Genomic DNA, 17,783 nt, shown 5'->3' with positions numbered 1-17,783 from the left:
AAAAAGAAATATGGAAGTGTTAAATGTGTTAAAAGTGTCGACGGCGACGACAACCACAACGTTGGCAGTGAAAAAATCGTGTGAATTAGTCAAGACGATGTGGTGTGACAATGGTATTTTGCCTGAACCGATATCATCGTCATATAAATTGGCTGCTTGGCAAAATTGAATGCATAATTTCAGCCTCCTTAACATGCTTGATTGTGGATTAGGATCGCATAATATTGGTGGCTAGTGAATTGTGTATGTGAAAAGTGCTCCTTTTTTTTTTTAAATAAGTCTCATCTACACTTCTACCGTCGATCGACTCAATGTTCGAAATTCAACCACTTTGCCGGTCGACGTTTTAAATGTCAATTAAGTCCGAAAACCATCGGAAAATGTTGGAAATCACTCGAAAAATTTCTATAAAATTATCAGAAGTTCCATCGAAATGGGCAAGCCCACTTGAGAGCGAGAAAGATAGCCAGCAGTTGACTTTATCGCACTCATGACATGCACAACGAAAGAGATGGCGTTTTGAAACAGAACGACGATTCATGAGCAGTGTATTTCCATTCACTTGCTCCAAAAGCACTCATTTATACGGCGCACAGAATTGCCAGCAAACCATCCATTGATACACATATATCGGTTTCGCCGTTCGCTCGCTCGCTCTCTCTTTCTCCTAATTATCAGTGTCCATAGTCTAAATGCATTCGTTCTTGTGAAAAAAATAAAACTTTGCTCAAGTTATTATACAGAAAACTGTTTACTCTCTTAATCCAATGGTGAAATGAATTCAAGGTAGAGTGCAAGAGCTAAAGCCATTAAACTCTCTTCCTTCGTTTGGAATATATTGGGTTCGGCGATGCCCACTGTTTGAGCACTGGATTTCGTTGTACATGTTTTGAATTATGGAATTCGAAATTAGAACATAACGAATGGAAAAGGTTTTCGTTGCTGCTTTCGTTTCCATTACGTTTCGAATTTGTTTCATCTTCATTTGGCCGAATGACTGATGGGTGATTTTATACTGAACGGAGCTCGATTTAGCCGAACAAAGATTCTTTTTGTTTTCGGGCAAAACCGCAACAAATTATTTCAAAGGAAATAAACGCATTTGACCAATTTATAATCCGTTTTCCAGCAGCAGCAGCAGCAGCAGTAGCATTTTCGAAAATTATTTGCATGGTTTCGATTTTTTTCTCAAGAACTTGAAAACCGAAATGCAAAGCATGAAAATCGGTTTGTGTGACGATCAAGCCCAACTCATCCTAGCCGTTCAGATCGATCAACAAATCTCAGTGGGTTGAAAACAGATGAATATCAATTTCTGGATAATTTTTCAGTTCCACAATTGTTTGTTTTCCCTTCTTCTGGTATTCCATAAAAATTCACATTTTCATCGCATTTCGTTTTCCGTTCGGCAATTCCAACCCAAATGTGTTGAATGGCATCTGAAAACCGATTGTAGCCAAATGAAACAATTGAAAAAAAATTGGCGCGATTCGGAAAAAAGGGTTTAAAATGGAATGAAATTCGGAATGGGCGAACAGGCGCACATAATTCCCAGTACACACATTGACTGCATGCAGGTTCCAATTGTTGACAGTATCGCGCAGTTGCCAGCACACACACATATACACACAAATACCATGCTACCAAAATTCAGCGTTGTATTGGTGAGCGCTCGGTTCGGAGTCAATAAATGTGTGATTCAAACAAAACAAATGGATTTGTAGAACGAACGGAGAAACGTCAACTCATATTTTTGAAATGGAAGCAAATGCTCCTCAATTATGAACTCAAGTGTTACCTACACATCGAACGTGTATGTATACATGTTTTACGTCTATGTGTATTTCTGCCAACGTGTTGTTTATTGTTGATGCTCAGCCTCATATCGAGCTATATTCCACGCAAGTGCCACTCGCACACAAACACACGCATACATATGCAACACACAATAGCATTATCAATCGTTTTCACGTAGCAGATTTCGGTAAACTAAATGTCAAACTATCGTTTTCATTTTATGCCGAATTCGTATTGCTTGCGTACAACACTTCTTCCTCTCTTACGTTCAAAAACATTGTGCCCACTGTGTGTTTGCTGATTAGACAATTGAATTTTTCCAATTCCAAAAAGTGACTACGTCTATGGTACAGAAAAAAAAATACGTGTCCTCTTTTTGAGTACAAAAATATTTCATGACAAACTTGTGTTTTCTTCCAATGTTTTCGGTCATTTGAATTCGAGTTTATTTTCTCGTTTTTTTTCCTTTTCAATTTGGTGACTTGTTTTGTTTTCATTTGTTAGGCTCGGAATCGTAAAAATGCCGGCAACAACAGCAATTCAAATTCGACGGGGAATTTGAATAAGAGCAGTAGTAGCACAGGCAGCTCTGGATCTCCATCGTCAGTTGGTCACGGCAATAGTCATCCGAAATCAACTAACAAATCGAAAAGCCATTTCATTGTAATGACAAAATGGCGATGGCTTTTCGGATTTGGTTGCCTACTTATCCCGGCCTATTTTGGCTATCTAGGATATTTGGAAACACGGGTTAACACACCATTTGATGCAAAGAAAGTAAGTTTTGATTTAAAAACAATTCATTGGTAATTCGAAAATAACACAACAATTGCCTCCATTGAAGATGGTACAACACACTCCGCATGAGTTTACGGAACGTTTTTGGGGCTCATATCGGCCGGGCACTTACTTTGGATTGAAAACTCGCGATCCAGACTCACTTGTTATGGGATTAATGTGGTTTTCTCCGTTGCGGCTTGGATCGCGTGGCGAAGGCATTCGGTGAGTCAACACAACGTGGTTTTTCTTGAAAAAATTGAACTATTGAATAAAAATGCGATTCAAAGAGTCAAGCACAACGTGCAAGTTCAATGTGGAAATAAACAAATGGGCTGAACTTCAATTTGATTCTTCGATTTCTTTTTTGTAATTTAAAGTGTTTTTAGGTTTTTCAATAATTGTATTCCAAAGACAAACTCAACCCTTGATTCTTCCACAGACACTGGTGTGAAAGCGGCGATAATCTCGACAAATATGGTTGGTTGCAGCACGATGGCCGTACATTTGGTTACCAGGAAATCGACGATTTTCCATTCACGTTGGAAACGTCGTTCGTGAAATTCCCTCGTGGAACAAAAGGTGGCGATTGGACGGCTCGCATTTCAGTGAAAAACAATTTTCCCAACAGTGCCGAGCCAATTTCATTGATATGGTATGTGGCGCTCGACAAGAAAACGGTTGGATCATTGACCACATCATCGAGTGTATCGTCAGCATTGCCATTGGTACGCGGTGAAACATCGACTCTGGGTGATTTCATATTGAATTTCGAGCCAGTCAACGGCACTATCAAACATCATTCATACTTGGCCACCGTTGTACCGAGCTTGCGTTATTTGCGAGAAACCCTATCATCCGTGATATACTTTGCCAAAGATAAGGCTTCAAAGGAGAAAATCTTAGTTTTGCCGGGTGAATTGCTGCGTAATAACCAAGGTGAAATGTTTGATGCCAATTTCATTGCTGTCATGATAACAGTAGAGGCTCCATTCACATTGGATATTGCCTATCGTTCGTTGAGCGATTTAAAATCAAGCGGAAGTGAATTGCCTGCAAATGCACCGGTCGGTGAATTGTACACGAACGCCTTGCGTGCAAAACAAATCGAATTCCATGATCGATTCGAGAAGACATTTCGGCTGAAGGAAAAGGGTTACACGCAAAGCGAAATTCAATTTGCCGAGGCGGCCATGAGTAATATGGTTGGTGGCATTGGTTATTTCTATGGTTCGTCTCAAGTGCAGAGTGAACGAACGGCGATGCCAGTGCCATATTGGAAGGCGCCTTTGTATACAGCCGTTCCATCGCGTAGTTTCTTCCCGCGTGGTTTTCTCTGGGACGAAGGCTTTCACGAGCTATTGATCAGCACATGGGATGTTGATATTGCATTGGATATCATGTGCCATTGGTTTGATTTAATGAATGTCGAGGGTTGGATTCCAAGAGAACAAATCCTCGGCGAAGAAGCGCTGGCCAAAGTGCCCGATGAGTTTGTCACTCAACGCAATACCAATGCAAACCCGCCGACATTCTTCCTCACATTGAAGCTAATCATCACGAAATACGCTCATTTACTTACGGCAAACAATCGATTGGAGACACTGGAACGTTTGTATCCACGCTTACAGGTTTGGATTAGTTGGTACAATACAACACAAATTGGCAATGTGTTCGGTACTTATCGTTGGCGTGGCCGTGAAACGTTCAAAGACAATGAGCTCAATCCAAAAACGTTAGCATCCGGTTTTGACGACTATCCACGTGCATCGCATCCCGATGAAATGGAACGGCATGTCGATTTGCGTTGTTGGATCACCTTTGCAACGGGTGTCATGGCCGAATTGGCACATTTACTGGGCAGAGATGATTCAAAATATCTTGAAACCCATTTCTATCTCTCGGACAATGCGCTATTGAACAAATTTCACTTGTCGCCGCATACAAAAACCTATTCAGATTGGGGATTCCATACGGATGCCGTGGCACTGAAAGCCATACGACAAAATCCACATCATCAACATCCACAGCAAACACTACAGAAAATTCGTGTGCATCGAACACCGCCCGAGTACAAATACGTTGACACATCGTTCGGCTATGTCAGCCTGTTTCCATTCCTGATGGAAATTTTAACGCCCGATTCACCGTACTTGGAGAAAATCCTTCATAATATTCACGATCCCGAAGTGTTATGGACAAATTATGGGCTGCGTTCGTTGTCGAAACAATCACCAATGTACATGAAACGAAATACTGACGATGATCCACCGTATTGGCGCGGTCAAATTTGGATTAACATCAACTATTTAGCGCTAAAAGCGTTGCATCATTATGCAACACAGCCGGGCCCATACAGTGAAGATGCGAAACGTATTTACACCGATTTACGGCACAATGTGGTGCGAAATGTTATCGATCAGTACAAACGTTCAGGGTACATTTGGGAACAGTATAACGATTCAACGGGCGAAGGTTCAGGCTGTAAACCATTCACCGGATGGTCGGCACTAGTTGTTCTCATCATGGCCGAGCAATATTGAAAAAAAAAAATTGAATGAACAAAAGAGATAATTAACTAATTTAATGAACAAGCACCTCAATAGCAATCTTCTAAAATAGTAGAGACATGATCATCATCAGTACAGTTCCTTTCATCCTAATACGTAATTTGTAGATTGTTTTCGAATGAATGACGGATTTTTATTGAGAAACACAGTTAATGATTTACTTTTCATTGATAACTTGTTCCTTTTTTTTCCCTGAGAAACTGAAATGACTGCCCGAAACGACTTTAGCTGAGAATCGATATCAAAGAGAGAGCGAGAGAGAGAGAGAGAGAGAGAGGGAGAGAGAGAAAAAAATCTTCTTTCTATTGCATGATTCAATTTTTAACTGAAGAAGAATATGTTGTGATTTTAATTAAAATATTGTAAATAGATTAGATCGAATTGAAATCAAATTATTGAAACTAGATTAAACAAGTTAGGCAACGAGAAATACTATCGAGAAATCAAGAAAAAAAAAACCAAAAAAATAAAATAAAATAAAATTCCTTCTTTGAAACGAACGTTTTTTCATGATGAAATGATTTCAAGACCAAATTCCTATTTTTTTCTTCTTCAAAAAGCAAATCCATTGTTTTATTTCTTTCCAGTACAAAATCAGAAATCAGAAAATTTCGTATATGAATCGAAAATTGGAACGACTAGATGTCGCCACTGGTATGTTGATCGTAAACGTCAGTTGCGTTGTGAATTATGGTGGCCCCGAATTCAAGTACTAGTGCTTCTCGGTCGCGTGTGTGTGTGTATTTGCGTGAAATTGTTCGTGTTGTCGTTCATATTTTATCTATGATTCGTATGTGTCAATTCGTTCAAATCCATACAATAATAAAAACGTCGTCCATTTTTGTTGGAGATATACAGGTTTTTTTCTTCTTCCCATATTTCTATATGTACATACATTTGAGTTTTTGCAGTGGAACGAGATTCAATACTAATTTCATTATCTGTTTTATCGTTCGTATAATTTATTCGCTCAGTGTGATTCGAACGTTGTTTCTTTTGAAATTCATCAATTAAATCGGAGAAATTGTTGTGTTATTTGCTTGAAAATCAGTGAATTTTGACAAAGTTTTGAGTTTGTGGCTCAGGAACAAGACAAATACGCACACATTGTTGGGCATCCGATAAAAAAAAGGAATTTTTTTTTAAATTTAATTAAACAAAAGAAACGAGAAACAACCCAACAATAAATTAAATATGAAAACGGTCGCCTTAGAAACAATACAAAAACCTAAAACGATGGTAAGTGTAATATTATATTTATTCAAATTTTGCATTCTTTTTCATTCATTTTGTGTGATATCATCCATACTTCAAACATATATTATATCTACTGCATACATTCGTTTTGGTCACACGCGCGGAGCCATCCAGTTCACCAACATTAATTTCATTAAGCAAACGAAACGAGTGAAGAAATAAAAACCCAATTCAATTGTACCATTTCGAATGGAAAACGAAATCTCTCGAATGTTAGATGTGTATGTTTCAAATGTTGCGGGTCTTGGATGAGAAAAATTTGATCACTGTTCAAAACACAGCGTTGTGTTATTTGCTTGAAAGATCCGAGAAGAGAGTGTTTATGTACATTAGGCGTTTAGGTTTACATAACATTTCATCATTATACCAATAAGCCCATTTTGCATTTAGCGCGCGCGCTATTTTTCTTGCTTGTGTTTTGGGATTGCATATGCGAGTATGTTTGGATGTAAAATAGTTTCAAGGGAAAATGGTCATTGATGTCGTCAGTGTTTTTTTTTTGTTTTTTGTGTTGTCGATACACTCTCCGAGTGATCGTTTGTGTTTTGCACCGCATCATCAATCAACATCCCAGATTACCAGCTGACATAACTCTAGCTATCTCTTTACTTAGTCTTTTTTCTGTCTACGTTGATTTCATTTCAAATTTCAATAACGCGTTTCATGATAAGACTCCGATAAAATATAAAGAAAAGAAAAGAAATAACAAATTATGATGGAGTGTAATTGCTTCGGCAATTCAGTTTTCACTTCATCAATGATTATGTTTTGATCTGATCACATGGCAACGATTGAAAACAATAACACACCGTCTCTATCCGGGTGATAACCAGTGATAAGGTGATTGTGTGTCGTTGTCGTATTCAGTCAACCATACACACTGATCATGTGACACGAGCAAACATTCATTCACCTTTGTTGCAGAAAATACAAATTGCAATTCTAATTTGTGTCGTTAGACGTGCTCACGTTCATTTAACATTCGAAAAAGATATGGTTTCAGTGTGATTTCAATATCACTTGATTCGATTCATCGTCACTTTTTTTTCTGTTTTCTTGTTTGGTTTCGCTATTGAAATTCCCGAAACCGAACAAAAAAAAAACGGTTTTTGTTTCGCGTGTGTTGATCATGTGGAACATTTATTGATTTGGTGTGGCATTCTCGAAGCAACATGTCTAATCGGCACGTCAATTTCGAATGTGTGTTTGTGTGTGTGGTTTTTTTTGTCGCTTGCCGTCACTGTCGTTGATGTCATGCCACGTTTGAATATTGCAATGAATTCAACAATTTCGTACTTAAATATCAGAGGGATATTGCAATTTTTTTGACCAGAAAAAACACCATCTTACGTCGTGACCGTAAATTATTTTACTGTATATTTAGATGGTAGAGCTTGAACAAAAATTCAACACTATGCATAAACTTGGAAAGAGCTTGATAAACTTGATGAAATACATATATTTTATGGTCGTTGCAATACCCCTATGTTAAATATCAACCGAATAATGATGGCTAGCTGGCTAGCTTGGTCGTTCAATACTTTTTTTTCTAACGACAGACACTGAAATTGCCATTTTTCACATACTGGTTTTTCAGCACACTCCTGCTTGTCAATATAGACTGCAAATTTATAGTATTTCTATGTTGAACTTTGTCATATATTCAAGTTGAATCTATTTCGAAAGCCACACGACCGAGTCGGTCGGTATCTAGAGGAACAACGATTTAGACAAGAGAGAGAATAGCTGCACACGGTCGATTGATTGCAGTGATCTAATTTTATTTCAGTTCAAGCGAAATAGAAGAAGAAATGGCCACGTTTAGAAAGAATCTGTCGATCTCTTATAGAAACAGAGAAATAGAAAGTGAGAGAAACTGAGAAAAATGGCGATCAAATGTGTCGAGCCTTTATTTCGACATGGTTCACACAAGAATTTAAGATAAAAAAAATTTCTTTCGGATTTCTCAAAATTAAAGACTCATATTTTCTCTCTCTCATAAAAATCCGGGTTTTTCATAACCACTTTATCTGCGATCGCTTCAAGTACGTATGCAATCGCTATATGTACTTAATTTTTTTTACTTCACACTGCATTGGTTTCTGTATTCGATAAAGAGCGTTTGATTTGCGAGCGAAGACTGACCTTGAATCATTTTTTTTTCTTTCGCAATTATCGTGCGACAGAACACAACGTGTACACAGTACAACAACGATGCTTATACATATTATAATACATGTTGGTTGGATTGTTTTTTGTCTCGCAACAGCAGCAACACCAACGTCTGTTGTGTTGTCCAACTAAAGCGAGTGAACTAGATAGAACAAGTTAAAATGAACTAAAATGAAATGAATTCCAAATATTTTCTACAAGATTTTTCTTTCGATGAATTTTCTAACCCTCTCGTTAGCACACACACACACACACACGAACGCTTAGTTTCAATAAGTCACTGAGATAAAAGACAAAAAAAAACATGGGTTTCAATCACTGGTCTAAATAAAGTCACATGACGTATAACTTAAAGAACAGAACAAAACGACGAGAAAAAACCTGTAGATATAACCTTTACCCATCCTCAGAGAGTGCGCGCATCTCAAAAATTCAATAATAAGATAGCTAGCTCTTCACATATTCGTGATTGAAGTGTGAGTGTGAATTATATCAAGTAAACAAAACCATAAACGAAAAAGACGGTCCTTTTTCTCGTTGCATTCAGAGTCGTTTCAATTGTTGTTTCACTTTGCCACACCATTGACATCAATTGGCGTGTAGTAGCAGATATTAGCTGTGATATCAAACGGTTTAATTTGGAACGTACTGTGATATATATATTCGAATTTGGTTTGAAGTGTCGCATAAATTGCATGTTTTAGTGAGTAGCAAATTTTAATACGAACGCAAATTTTGATGGTTGTTCTGTGCAAATGTTATCTGTGCATGTGCATGCTTGAAATTCTCTAACGCATTTTCCATTTGTCTCCAATATTCGGATGGCGGAATCTTCATGGCACTTGTTTCTTCTTTTTCTTTTTCCTTACAGAATTGTGGGCCTACTAGAGCAGCCAATTCGTGAAAATCAAATCTGATGAATCAATTTCATTTGTATCTATAAATATTTAATTTTGAAAATATTTGTAACTAAGTAAGGGCAGTAAATTTTTAGTTTAATTTTCAACAACAACAATAAATCACATCAAAAAAAGAAGATTACCATTACACGAAACCGGAAACCATAGAGAAGGCAACCACTTGTATACAACACAGTTTTTTTTTTCAATTTGATCAGTAAAGAGTTTTTTTTTACGAAAAAAGAGCAATTTTTTTATCGACGGCTACTTCAAATTTGCCAAAATATATATGGGTTATATATGAAATAACAAAGGGAACGAAGTTCAAACGCGTACATTTTGAAACGGAAAAGCTTTATCAACCTCTTTAAAACAGTTTTTTTTTTCATCGTGCCAAATTTTATAAAACAGTCTTGTTCAAATCACATCGTCGTTTAACGTTGAGTTAATCAAAGGAATAGTTTCGATTTGAAGAAGAGAACATAAAAAATCCGACAAAAAGAAGAACATTATTTTTGGTTCAAACCTAAAAAAAAATTATAGAATAAAAAGAAAGAAAAAAGTTTGACAGCGAAAAGAGAAATAGAAAATACGTCGTAATCATGTCTGCTGATCCAGAGAGCCAATCTATTTCATCCGGACGCTCCTTCCCAATGTGGTTGCGAACGAAAACGGACAACAAGTGAGTAAATAGATAGATTTTATTGGGAAAACGCATTGGTGACATCGACAATATCAGCATTGTTTTCTTGTTTATTGCCATTCAATTGAAATTCGAGCAACGCATCGACCGTTGTTTACCGCCGTTGTGAATCCATAAACAATTGTGGCTTGATCAAAATGATGAGTCATTGATACCATGTATAGGCACAAAAAAATCGACATTATTTTAGCCGCAAAATTCCAAGAAAATTACTTTTTTCACAAAATGACACACACGAAAAAAAAATGCAAACAACAACAACAGTCTCCAATGACTCAAACGCTTATGAACAGATCTTATTTTTTCATGGTTTTCTTCTCTTCTTTCGTTCTGTAGGTTTGATTTCGATAGTCAAGCAATTTCGCCGCCGGCTCATGATGAATCGTTTTTCTACATTCGCTATCCAGCTGGTGCAACGAGTAACGATAAAAAACCGTCAGCCACATCGAATAGCATCAAATCCTCAATAAGTGACGCAATCACCAAACAACAATTGGATACCAAAATCAATCCAACGAAAGGTAGCTTGATCGAAAAGAAGAATATGGTACAGCACACGGAACCGTGTAAAAAATTCTTAAATTCGAACGAGCGAGGTAAGTTGCCGGTTTTCTCTTCGCATTCCCCTATATTATTCTGACTAAAAAATGAATTGCATTTTTCGTATCAACAGTCTTGTGAGCATGAAAATGCCGCTTTAATCACGAAAAATTGCCATTCACATCGGTATGATGCAATTTATTTATTTCAATTCGCTGACTGATTCAATCATTATTATGAATTATGTGTGACAAAAAAAGGAGGCAAATTACCGAATGGTTGAGAACAAATTATCTGAAAACAAAATATTGTGATGCCCCATTTAATGGCATGTTTCTTTTTATTTTGTGTGGTGATCTATTGAACTGTCTTTGCAATATAAAATTGCTTCGATTATTGTTGCTTGCGACTCGCATGACATCGTCGTGCAAAAGGTCAAAACTAACCGGTCTTTTTTTATCAGTATGATAAATTTTGTTTTGCTCTGACAATTTTTTTTTCTTCTTCTTCTTCTTCTACATCAAATCGATAGCGCGTCCGTTCGATGTTTATTCGCGCGTTATTGCATGTCATGTTCTTTAATGTTCATGCTTTTTTCTGTTGTTCACTTATGTGCTTTGTTTATTTATGCACCGCATCGCAAATCCAATGGAAAAAAGAATGCAAAAGAAGAAGGCAAACACACAACATCGTGTTGACGATCGTTGTCGGGTGTCATTTGGCCGCCATTGCGTGCTGTTTATTATTTCTCCTTCCATTTCTTTATCTAATGCTATATGTTTGTTTTGAACTCTTTTTCTTTCTATTTTGTATATCGCTCCCTTGCTTGCTGTGTAAGAAAGTAAGAAGGTCAACACGATGAGCTTCTCTGAAATTTAATGAAAAGAAAACAAACCTGCATAACTCTTGATGACAGCAACAATAACCTATCAATAAATTAATCGAAACGCTTCGTATTTTTCCCATTTTCTATATATTGATCATCAATTCACAAATAAAATGAGCAATTTCAATCTAATCTTGCGACGCCTCGTGCACAAAACAAAACAAAACAAATGACGAACAAAAAAATCACTGAGATAGAGTGAGAGGAAAAAAAGCATACACAACAAATGCCGAGCCTATATTATTTCTCATTTGCTTCACACACTTCGAATACAAGTGAGATAAAAATGTAATGGGAACAAGATAACAGCCATTTCAATACACACGCAGATGTCGGCTACGATCGACAGAAAATTTCAATTGTATTTTGTACTATGACCATTTCTAACTATCAAAAACATTGCGGCCGATAACAATGGATGAATTACTAATTTGCAAACAGAACAAAAATGCAATTGATTGTGTCTGGCTGTTTGAACATGCCAGACAAGTCGATCACATTTGCATATTTCGAACTGAAACAAACTCGATAGCAAAGGAAATAAAACCGGCTCGAGCAACGAACGATAATAATAATAATTTCAGTTAGTTTCGGGGCAAAGCACGAACAGATAGATAGACGAGTTCACGCAACTTGAATATGTTTTGTCAAGTGGAGAATATTTTTTCCTAGATAAATGAACGGTACATTTTTGTTGTATGATACATGTTATATCAATAATCGAAAAGGTTCGTGTAGCACGAATACTAGCTGAAGCTTTATCGAGAGGAGGAAAAATTATTTTTGAAAATAGAAAAATGCGATTTTTTCTCGATTGATAAAATTTCTCGAAAAAAAAAATTCTGAGAGAAAAATTAATGATCGAAAAGAAAATTTCGAACAAAAGAACTTATCATCAACGAAGAAAAAAACAGAGTTCGTCGCAGTTTCCAACAGTCTCATATCTAAAAAATTTTGCAACATTATTTGATGACCTATTTTGCTATAGTGCGTCGCATTTGTTGCAGCTAAACGCCATTTGTGCCGCACAAATTGTGCGAACGTCATTTAAGAGAAGCGAATTACATATCTATTGAGAAATACGAAATGAATTTTATGTAGTGGCGATAGCGTGTCTTGATATAAGTAACGTGTAAGTGAGTGGGTCGAAATACACACAGAAAGAATGTGAGAGAGTGAGAGAGAGAGGCGGTGCACAATAGCCAAAGACCTTCGGTCAGCTGTTCTAATCGCACAATTTCGATGGTTGCCAGCATTAATGCATTAATTAGTATCGAGTAAAACGAAGAAAAAAAATCGCGCGTCGATTCCGTGTAGATTTCCTCAGTTCGTGTTCAACATACAAACCAGTTAGATAATTACATTTATTTTATTTTTTTGTTTGAATTTAAATGCATGCCCGAAACCGCACACAAACGCATACATCAATCTATCAAAGCGAATAACTTTCACTTCCTAAAGTTCGAGTCGCTAATTCCGTATTTCTTGTTTCATTTCGATATGAGTGCAGCTATATAACAGATGTGTCTGGGAAGGGCTCTGTTTGTGTTGTTGTTTTTTTTGGCGTGATACCAGTTTTGATTATGTTTAGAATATACGATATGATTTAGACTCATGAATTGAGTAAGCGATAAAGCGATGCACGCGTTGAATGTGGTTTTTGTAAACCGGATCCAAAAATTCGTTGACATTCACACTTGTTGGATGCGTCAAAACAAAAGTCATCGATGTCAACGATATTTACAAAAGTACGAACATATCTTATTTTTGATGATGATGAAGAAACCCAATTGTTGTATCTAAGCAAAAATGAGAAAATAGATTGTGTTTCGTTGCCAAAGCCTTGAATTGAGATTGAATGTTCATGGAAAGTTTTCGAAGTGTTTTTTTCTTGCATCCTCTTTTGTTTTCATTCTAATTGCAATTGGCAAACGCTGGAAATTGGTGCATGCGCAGCATTGTTCTCCCCTTTTTGGCACTTGTTCCACCGAATACACACACACACTCACGAGTACCACATACAATTAGGCCAGACAATTGAATGCTTGAATCTTGTGCACCGATAGCAACCGATGAAGTTAGGTGATAACAAAAGAATACGTACCAATCGACATTGAAATGCGTTGAAAGGCAGACGCCGAAAACTATCTAGATTAGTGTGATTCCTTTCATTTTATTTTTTATACAATTATTTCACATGTGGCTATAGTTTATTCGACTGATTTTTTCACCAAAACCAAAAAGTTTCATATTAATTCGTATGAATTGTGATACAAACGATACCATAAACCAGTGAAGTTTATTATTCATTTGAAAGAAAGAGAGAAAGAGAAATCACATTAAATACAATCGATTCTCGAAACTTGTTGAACAAACAAATAAACAGTCACCCAGGTAAAAATATAGTAAATAAGATAAATTTTTTCAATATTAATTTGAATGTTGAGGTAATCATTAGCATTACCGAATCGTATCAATTCGATTGATCTATGATTTGCTTTTTTTGCAAATGCACTGTGCAAAAACGCAATTAACAGTGCAACTCGTTGCAGTTGGGAAAAATAAGGAGAATGACTGTATGCTGTGCGATTGTTGTTGCTTCTTTTTTTCCCTCATGTCGCACATATTGTTGGCATTGCGCGAAATGATTTTGTAGAAAAATAAATAAAGCGTCTAGCATCATCTAGTGCCAGTAGTTTTCCACATTAAATTTATGAGCTATTGCGCTGCTCTCGAGTCATAACATAATTTTTGTTTGGATGACGACGTTTGACCTTGAACTTGGCACTCATATCGTCAAGTTGTATTGCTTGCTCCAGTTAGTTCGAGGTGTTTCCATCCCGTCGCATGCACTCGCATATTCACAGAATTTTCCAATGACACAGTTTTACAGTTTGCGTTACACTTGAATTTTGTCGAAAATCTGTGTCACTGGGTTAATTCAACAATCATTTGAATTTGATTTGATTTTACATTCGAGCTGATTGTTGTACACCCAGCAATGAGCTTTCAATTCAACGTTTTCACTGGGAATTTGCAAGACACAGAAGTAAAAAAAAAATCGAAACTTACTGCTGCACATTGTATATTTATAGTATTCGATCGTCCGTTTTTCTCTTTCAATTATATTATTTCGGTTTCTATTGTGTTTTTAGGGCTTCAGATGAATCCATGTTTGTTTTGTGTTGGTTGTTGTTGTTGTTGTTATTCGGTTTTTCTATTGGACTCCAGTGTATATACAGATTATGATTATTCTTTTATTCTTATTATTTGTGAACAAAATTCCAAGATACACGTGTAAACAACGCTGTGCGCCGTTTGTTAGCTAATGATGCTAATTTTTGCGCCACCAAAAATAGCCCATTGCCCGGCCTTTGAAACTGATTCGATATTATTTTTGTAATATCCTGTGAGATAATTTTTTTCTCCACATAATCAAGTAAAATAGTGCAGTTTACCGAAGCAATTACATGGCCAAAGCTATTTATATGTATCATGCATCCGATCGATAAAATAACGAACCAATCAACCAATGAATGAATGAATGACAAAAATAGTGTCGAAAAATAGTGCTTTGTATTCTCTCGCTCCCTATCTATCTCACTCCCAATCCCTTGATGCACTCAAACGCTCGTGTATATTGATCACAATGTATCGAACCGATGAAACACGCCTCAATTGAGTGATCTGATTAATGGTGACTCAAGTCCATGTAAGATGTTATTAAAATATACGCGAAAATTTATATCAGAAGTTCTAGCCAGTCGGCGGGGCGACGAACGGAAATTTCACGGTGGACTTTGCAACTGACGACGTTTAAATCATCATCGTCGTCGTTGTCGTTTTCGTTTTCGGTTAATACCAGAATCGCTAAGTAAATAATGATTCGGGCTCAAACAAAGGAATATCAGTCGAAACAGGAACAGCTGATTGTGTGCGCCGTCAATTTGCGAAATTGTATAGTTTCCAGTTGTCGACAAAACAGCACCGGCCGAACCGAAAGATCGCAACAACAAGAACGACAACAATAGCAACAAAAAACATGTCGTCAACAACAACAGAATTGTTCACAACTGACTGCAAATGTGAATCATTGGATGTGTGTAATTGAATCGAAGCCGATCTATTGAATCTGATGATATCATACAATTCGGTGACGTATTCATCAACATCTTGTAAGGCTAAGTTCTTTACATCACGAGAAAAAAAATATGGAAGGTACACGTGGCACACGCTCAGTTTATGAAGTAAACAACAAACAGAATCGAAAAAATCTTCTCTGTTCTACGAGTGCCTAGAAACCGATTGATTGGTGCGTGTTTTTCTTTTTCTTCTTTTATGGTATTATTCCTCTGATATACCAAGATTTCATAACATATTGAATATTTAACATGTTCAATAACTTAAATGGTTTGACGTTTTTGCGGCTTTAGACTTGTTGCCGTTTATTTCGGGTGATTCCGTGTTTATGTTTTTTTTTTCTTTTCGGTTATCATCTTCTATCTTGTTTTCGGTTACATTTGATATGGGGTGTCCCGTTCTTGAAATTACGTCATTCGCTTGTATTACAAGCTCAAAGCTCAACACAATTTTGTGTAGTTTATGGTCCGTCAAACAGGGCCGACGCATCGGAATTATGCCGACAGCTAAACCGATAATAACGAATAGAAATGAGCACAGCTTGAAAACGCTTTCGTAAATGTAAATGTTACGGGTGATTTTAGTTTTTACTTCAAATGAACAAACAAACCAACGAAGAAAAGAAATGTAATTTATGTAGCGAGGCCGGTGTGTACTAGCTAAAACTTACTCATCATTATGACTGGTCATGCAAATCCAAGCAAAACCATTTCCATCAATTCAATTCCAATTTAAAATATTATAACCAGTTTCATTTGAAGCGATCATCCAATGAATGGCAAAATGAAAATGATGGACGTTTTAGTCTACGCTTTTTTTCTTTCTTCCACTCTTTATATACTCATTTCGCATAGGAACAAGGAGGCTTCATTTTAAAATGCACCGAAACAATTGCATCGTAAAGATTCTATTGAAATGATTGTCGCGTCATGTTTAGATTGAATTCAATTTCAAGCTGATGAGGCATTAAAACAAACACTTAAAATTGCAGCACTCAATTTTGCTCCGGGCTTCTTTGTAAACAATACGCGAACGATCGCATTTCAAACACGTGGATGAAAAAATACCTCATTTCATATGCAGAAAATAAAACAATAATGTGTTTTGATGAAAAATTGGCCACGCGCAATTGATCGAAAAATTATTTTTCACACGGCGGTGGATTCGAGCTCATATCAACAAGCCAACACGTGTATATAACATTATTATTTCTGTTTTCTATAGCCGTTCGAATTTCGGGAATTTTTTTTTGTTTATCAACCACTATTTTCCCTCTCGCGTGCGTCGTGCGTTCATACGAAGAAGTGAAAACAAATAGTCCAGGTGACAGATCATGGCTACACGTTTCTTTCTTATTTCTTACATTATCGCATTTATTTTCGGTGGTTTTGGTATCATCGACACCGCACCACGCTTTCGTGTGTTTGCCGATGGAGAAAAGATCCAGCCGTATTTATGAGTTTGGTAAACAATAAACAAGTACGATTTTGTTGTTCGCATATACGTATTTCATATGCGTAAGCAAACTTTGCGCACGCGACAAAATAATAAACACATGTAAATTTAAGCGCCAATTCAGCGTTTGTTTCATTATTTTCTTTTATCATTTCAATTCATTTTCTCTCGCTCTCCTCCCTCTTTGAACCGCATTGGATTGTTTTGATTTTTCTCAATTGAATTTACGGGAAAAATATTCGTTGTGCAATTAAAATTGATTAATTCACAAGTCATTTTACTAAAGAGAAGAGAAGAGTCAATTTGTTTTCAAAAACGAATAAAAATGGAATAATAAAAATTGTTATTAGACATGTTGTTTTGCTGATGGCGGATTTCATAATGGTCGTGTTTGTTTTTGTTACTTCGATCCATTTGCGATGCACTTTTTTTTCCAATAGCAAAACAAATAAAATCGATTGCGTTTTTTTTCTTCGTCTTCTTAACTCAGAGCGGTCAACGAGCGCTCGTTCGTTCGTTCGTATGCGAACATGTTCGTTTGTTCGTTCGTTCGTTCGTAGAATCTACGAACATGTTCGTTCGTTCGT

The 17,783-nt window shown here is 36.6% G+C and overlaps 2 protein-coding genes across 3 annotated transcripts in view; both read left to right on the top strand.

Annotated features, from left to right (window-relative positions):
* The first annotated feature begins 1,916 nt into the window (after positions 1-1,916).
* LOC129577355 (mannosyl-oligosaccharide glucosidase) lies at positions 1,917-5,640 on the top strand. The gene is made up of 4 exons (XM_055464228.1): positions 1,917-2,144; positions 2,302-2,574; positions 2,642-2,799; positions 3,017-5,640. The coding sequence occupies exons 1-4, from the start codon at positions 2,142-2,144 to the stop codon at positions 5,115-5,117; spliced, it is 2,535 nt and encodes an 844-aa protein (XP_055320203.1). The 5' UTR covers positions 1,917-2,141; the 3' UTR covers positions 5,118-5,640.
* Positions 5,641-5,863: 223 nt separating this feature from the next.
* The window catches only part of LOC129577360 (uncharacterized), a 20,659-nt gene continuing 8,739 nt past the window's right edge, over positions 5,864-17,783 (top strand). Inside the window, exons 1-3 of one of the 2 annotated variants that reach the window (XM_055464238.1) lie at positions 5,864-6,383; positions 9,445-10,154; positions 10,512-10,771. In XM_055464238.1, the coding sequence (XP_055320213.1) occupies positions 10,075-10,154; positions 10,512-10,771 (340 nt within the window). In that variant the 5' untranslated portion in view covers positions 5,864-6,383; positions 9,445-10,074. Of the gene's footprint in view, positions 6,384-6,897; positions 9,277-9,444; positions 10,155-10,511; positions 10,772-17,783 lie in introns of those variants that run through there. The other variant, XM_055464239.1, reaches the window with a different exon arrangement.

This window comes from Sitodiplosis mosellana, unplaced genomic scaffold (genome assembly GCF_009176505.1).
Source record: "Sitodiplosis mosellana isolate CC-2019 unplaced genomic scaffold, AAFC_SMos_1.0 Smas_scaffold_6197, whole genome shotgun sequence".
Classification (NCBI taxonomy): Eukaryota; Metazoa; Arthropoda; class Insecta; order Diptera; family Cecidomyiidae; genus Sitodiplosis; species Sitodiplosis mosellana.
Note: the sequence above shows the minus strand (reverse complement) of the source record. Positions and strands in the feature narration are given on the sequence as shown.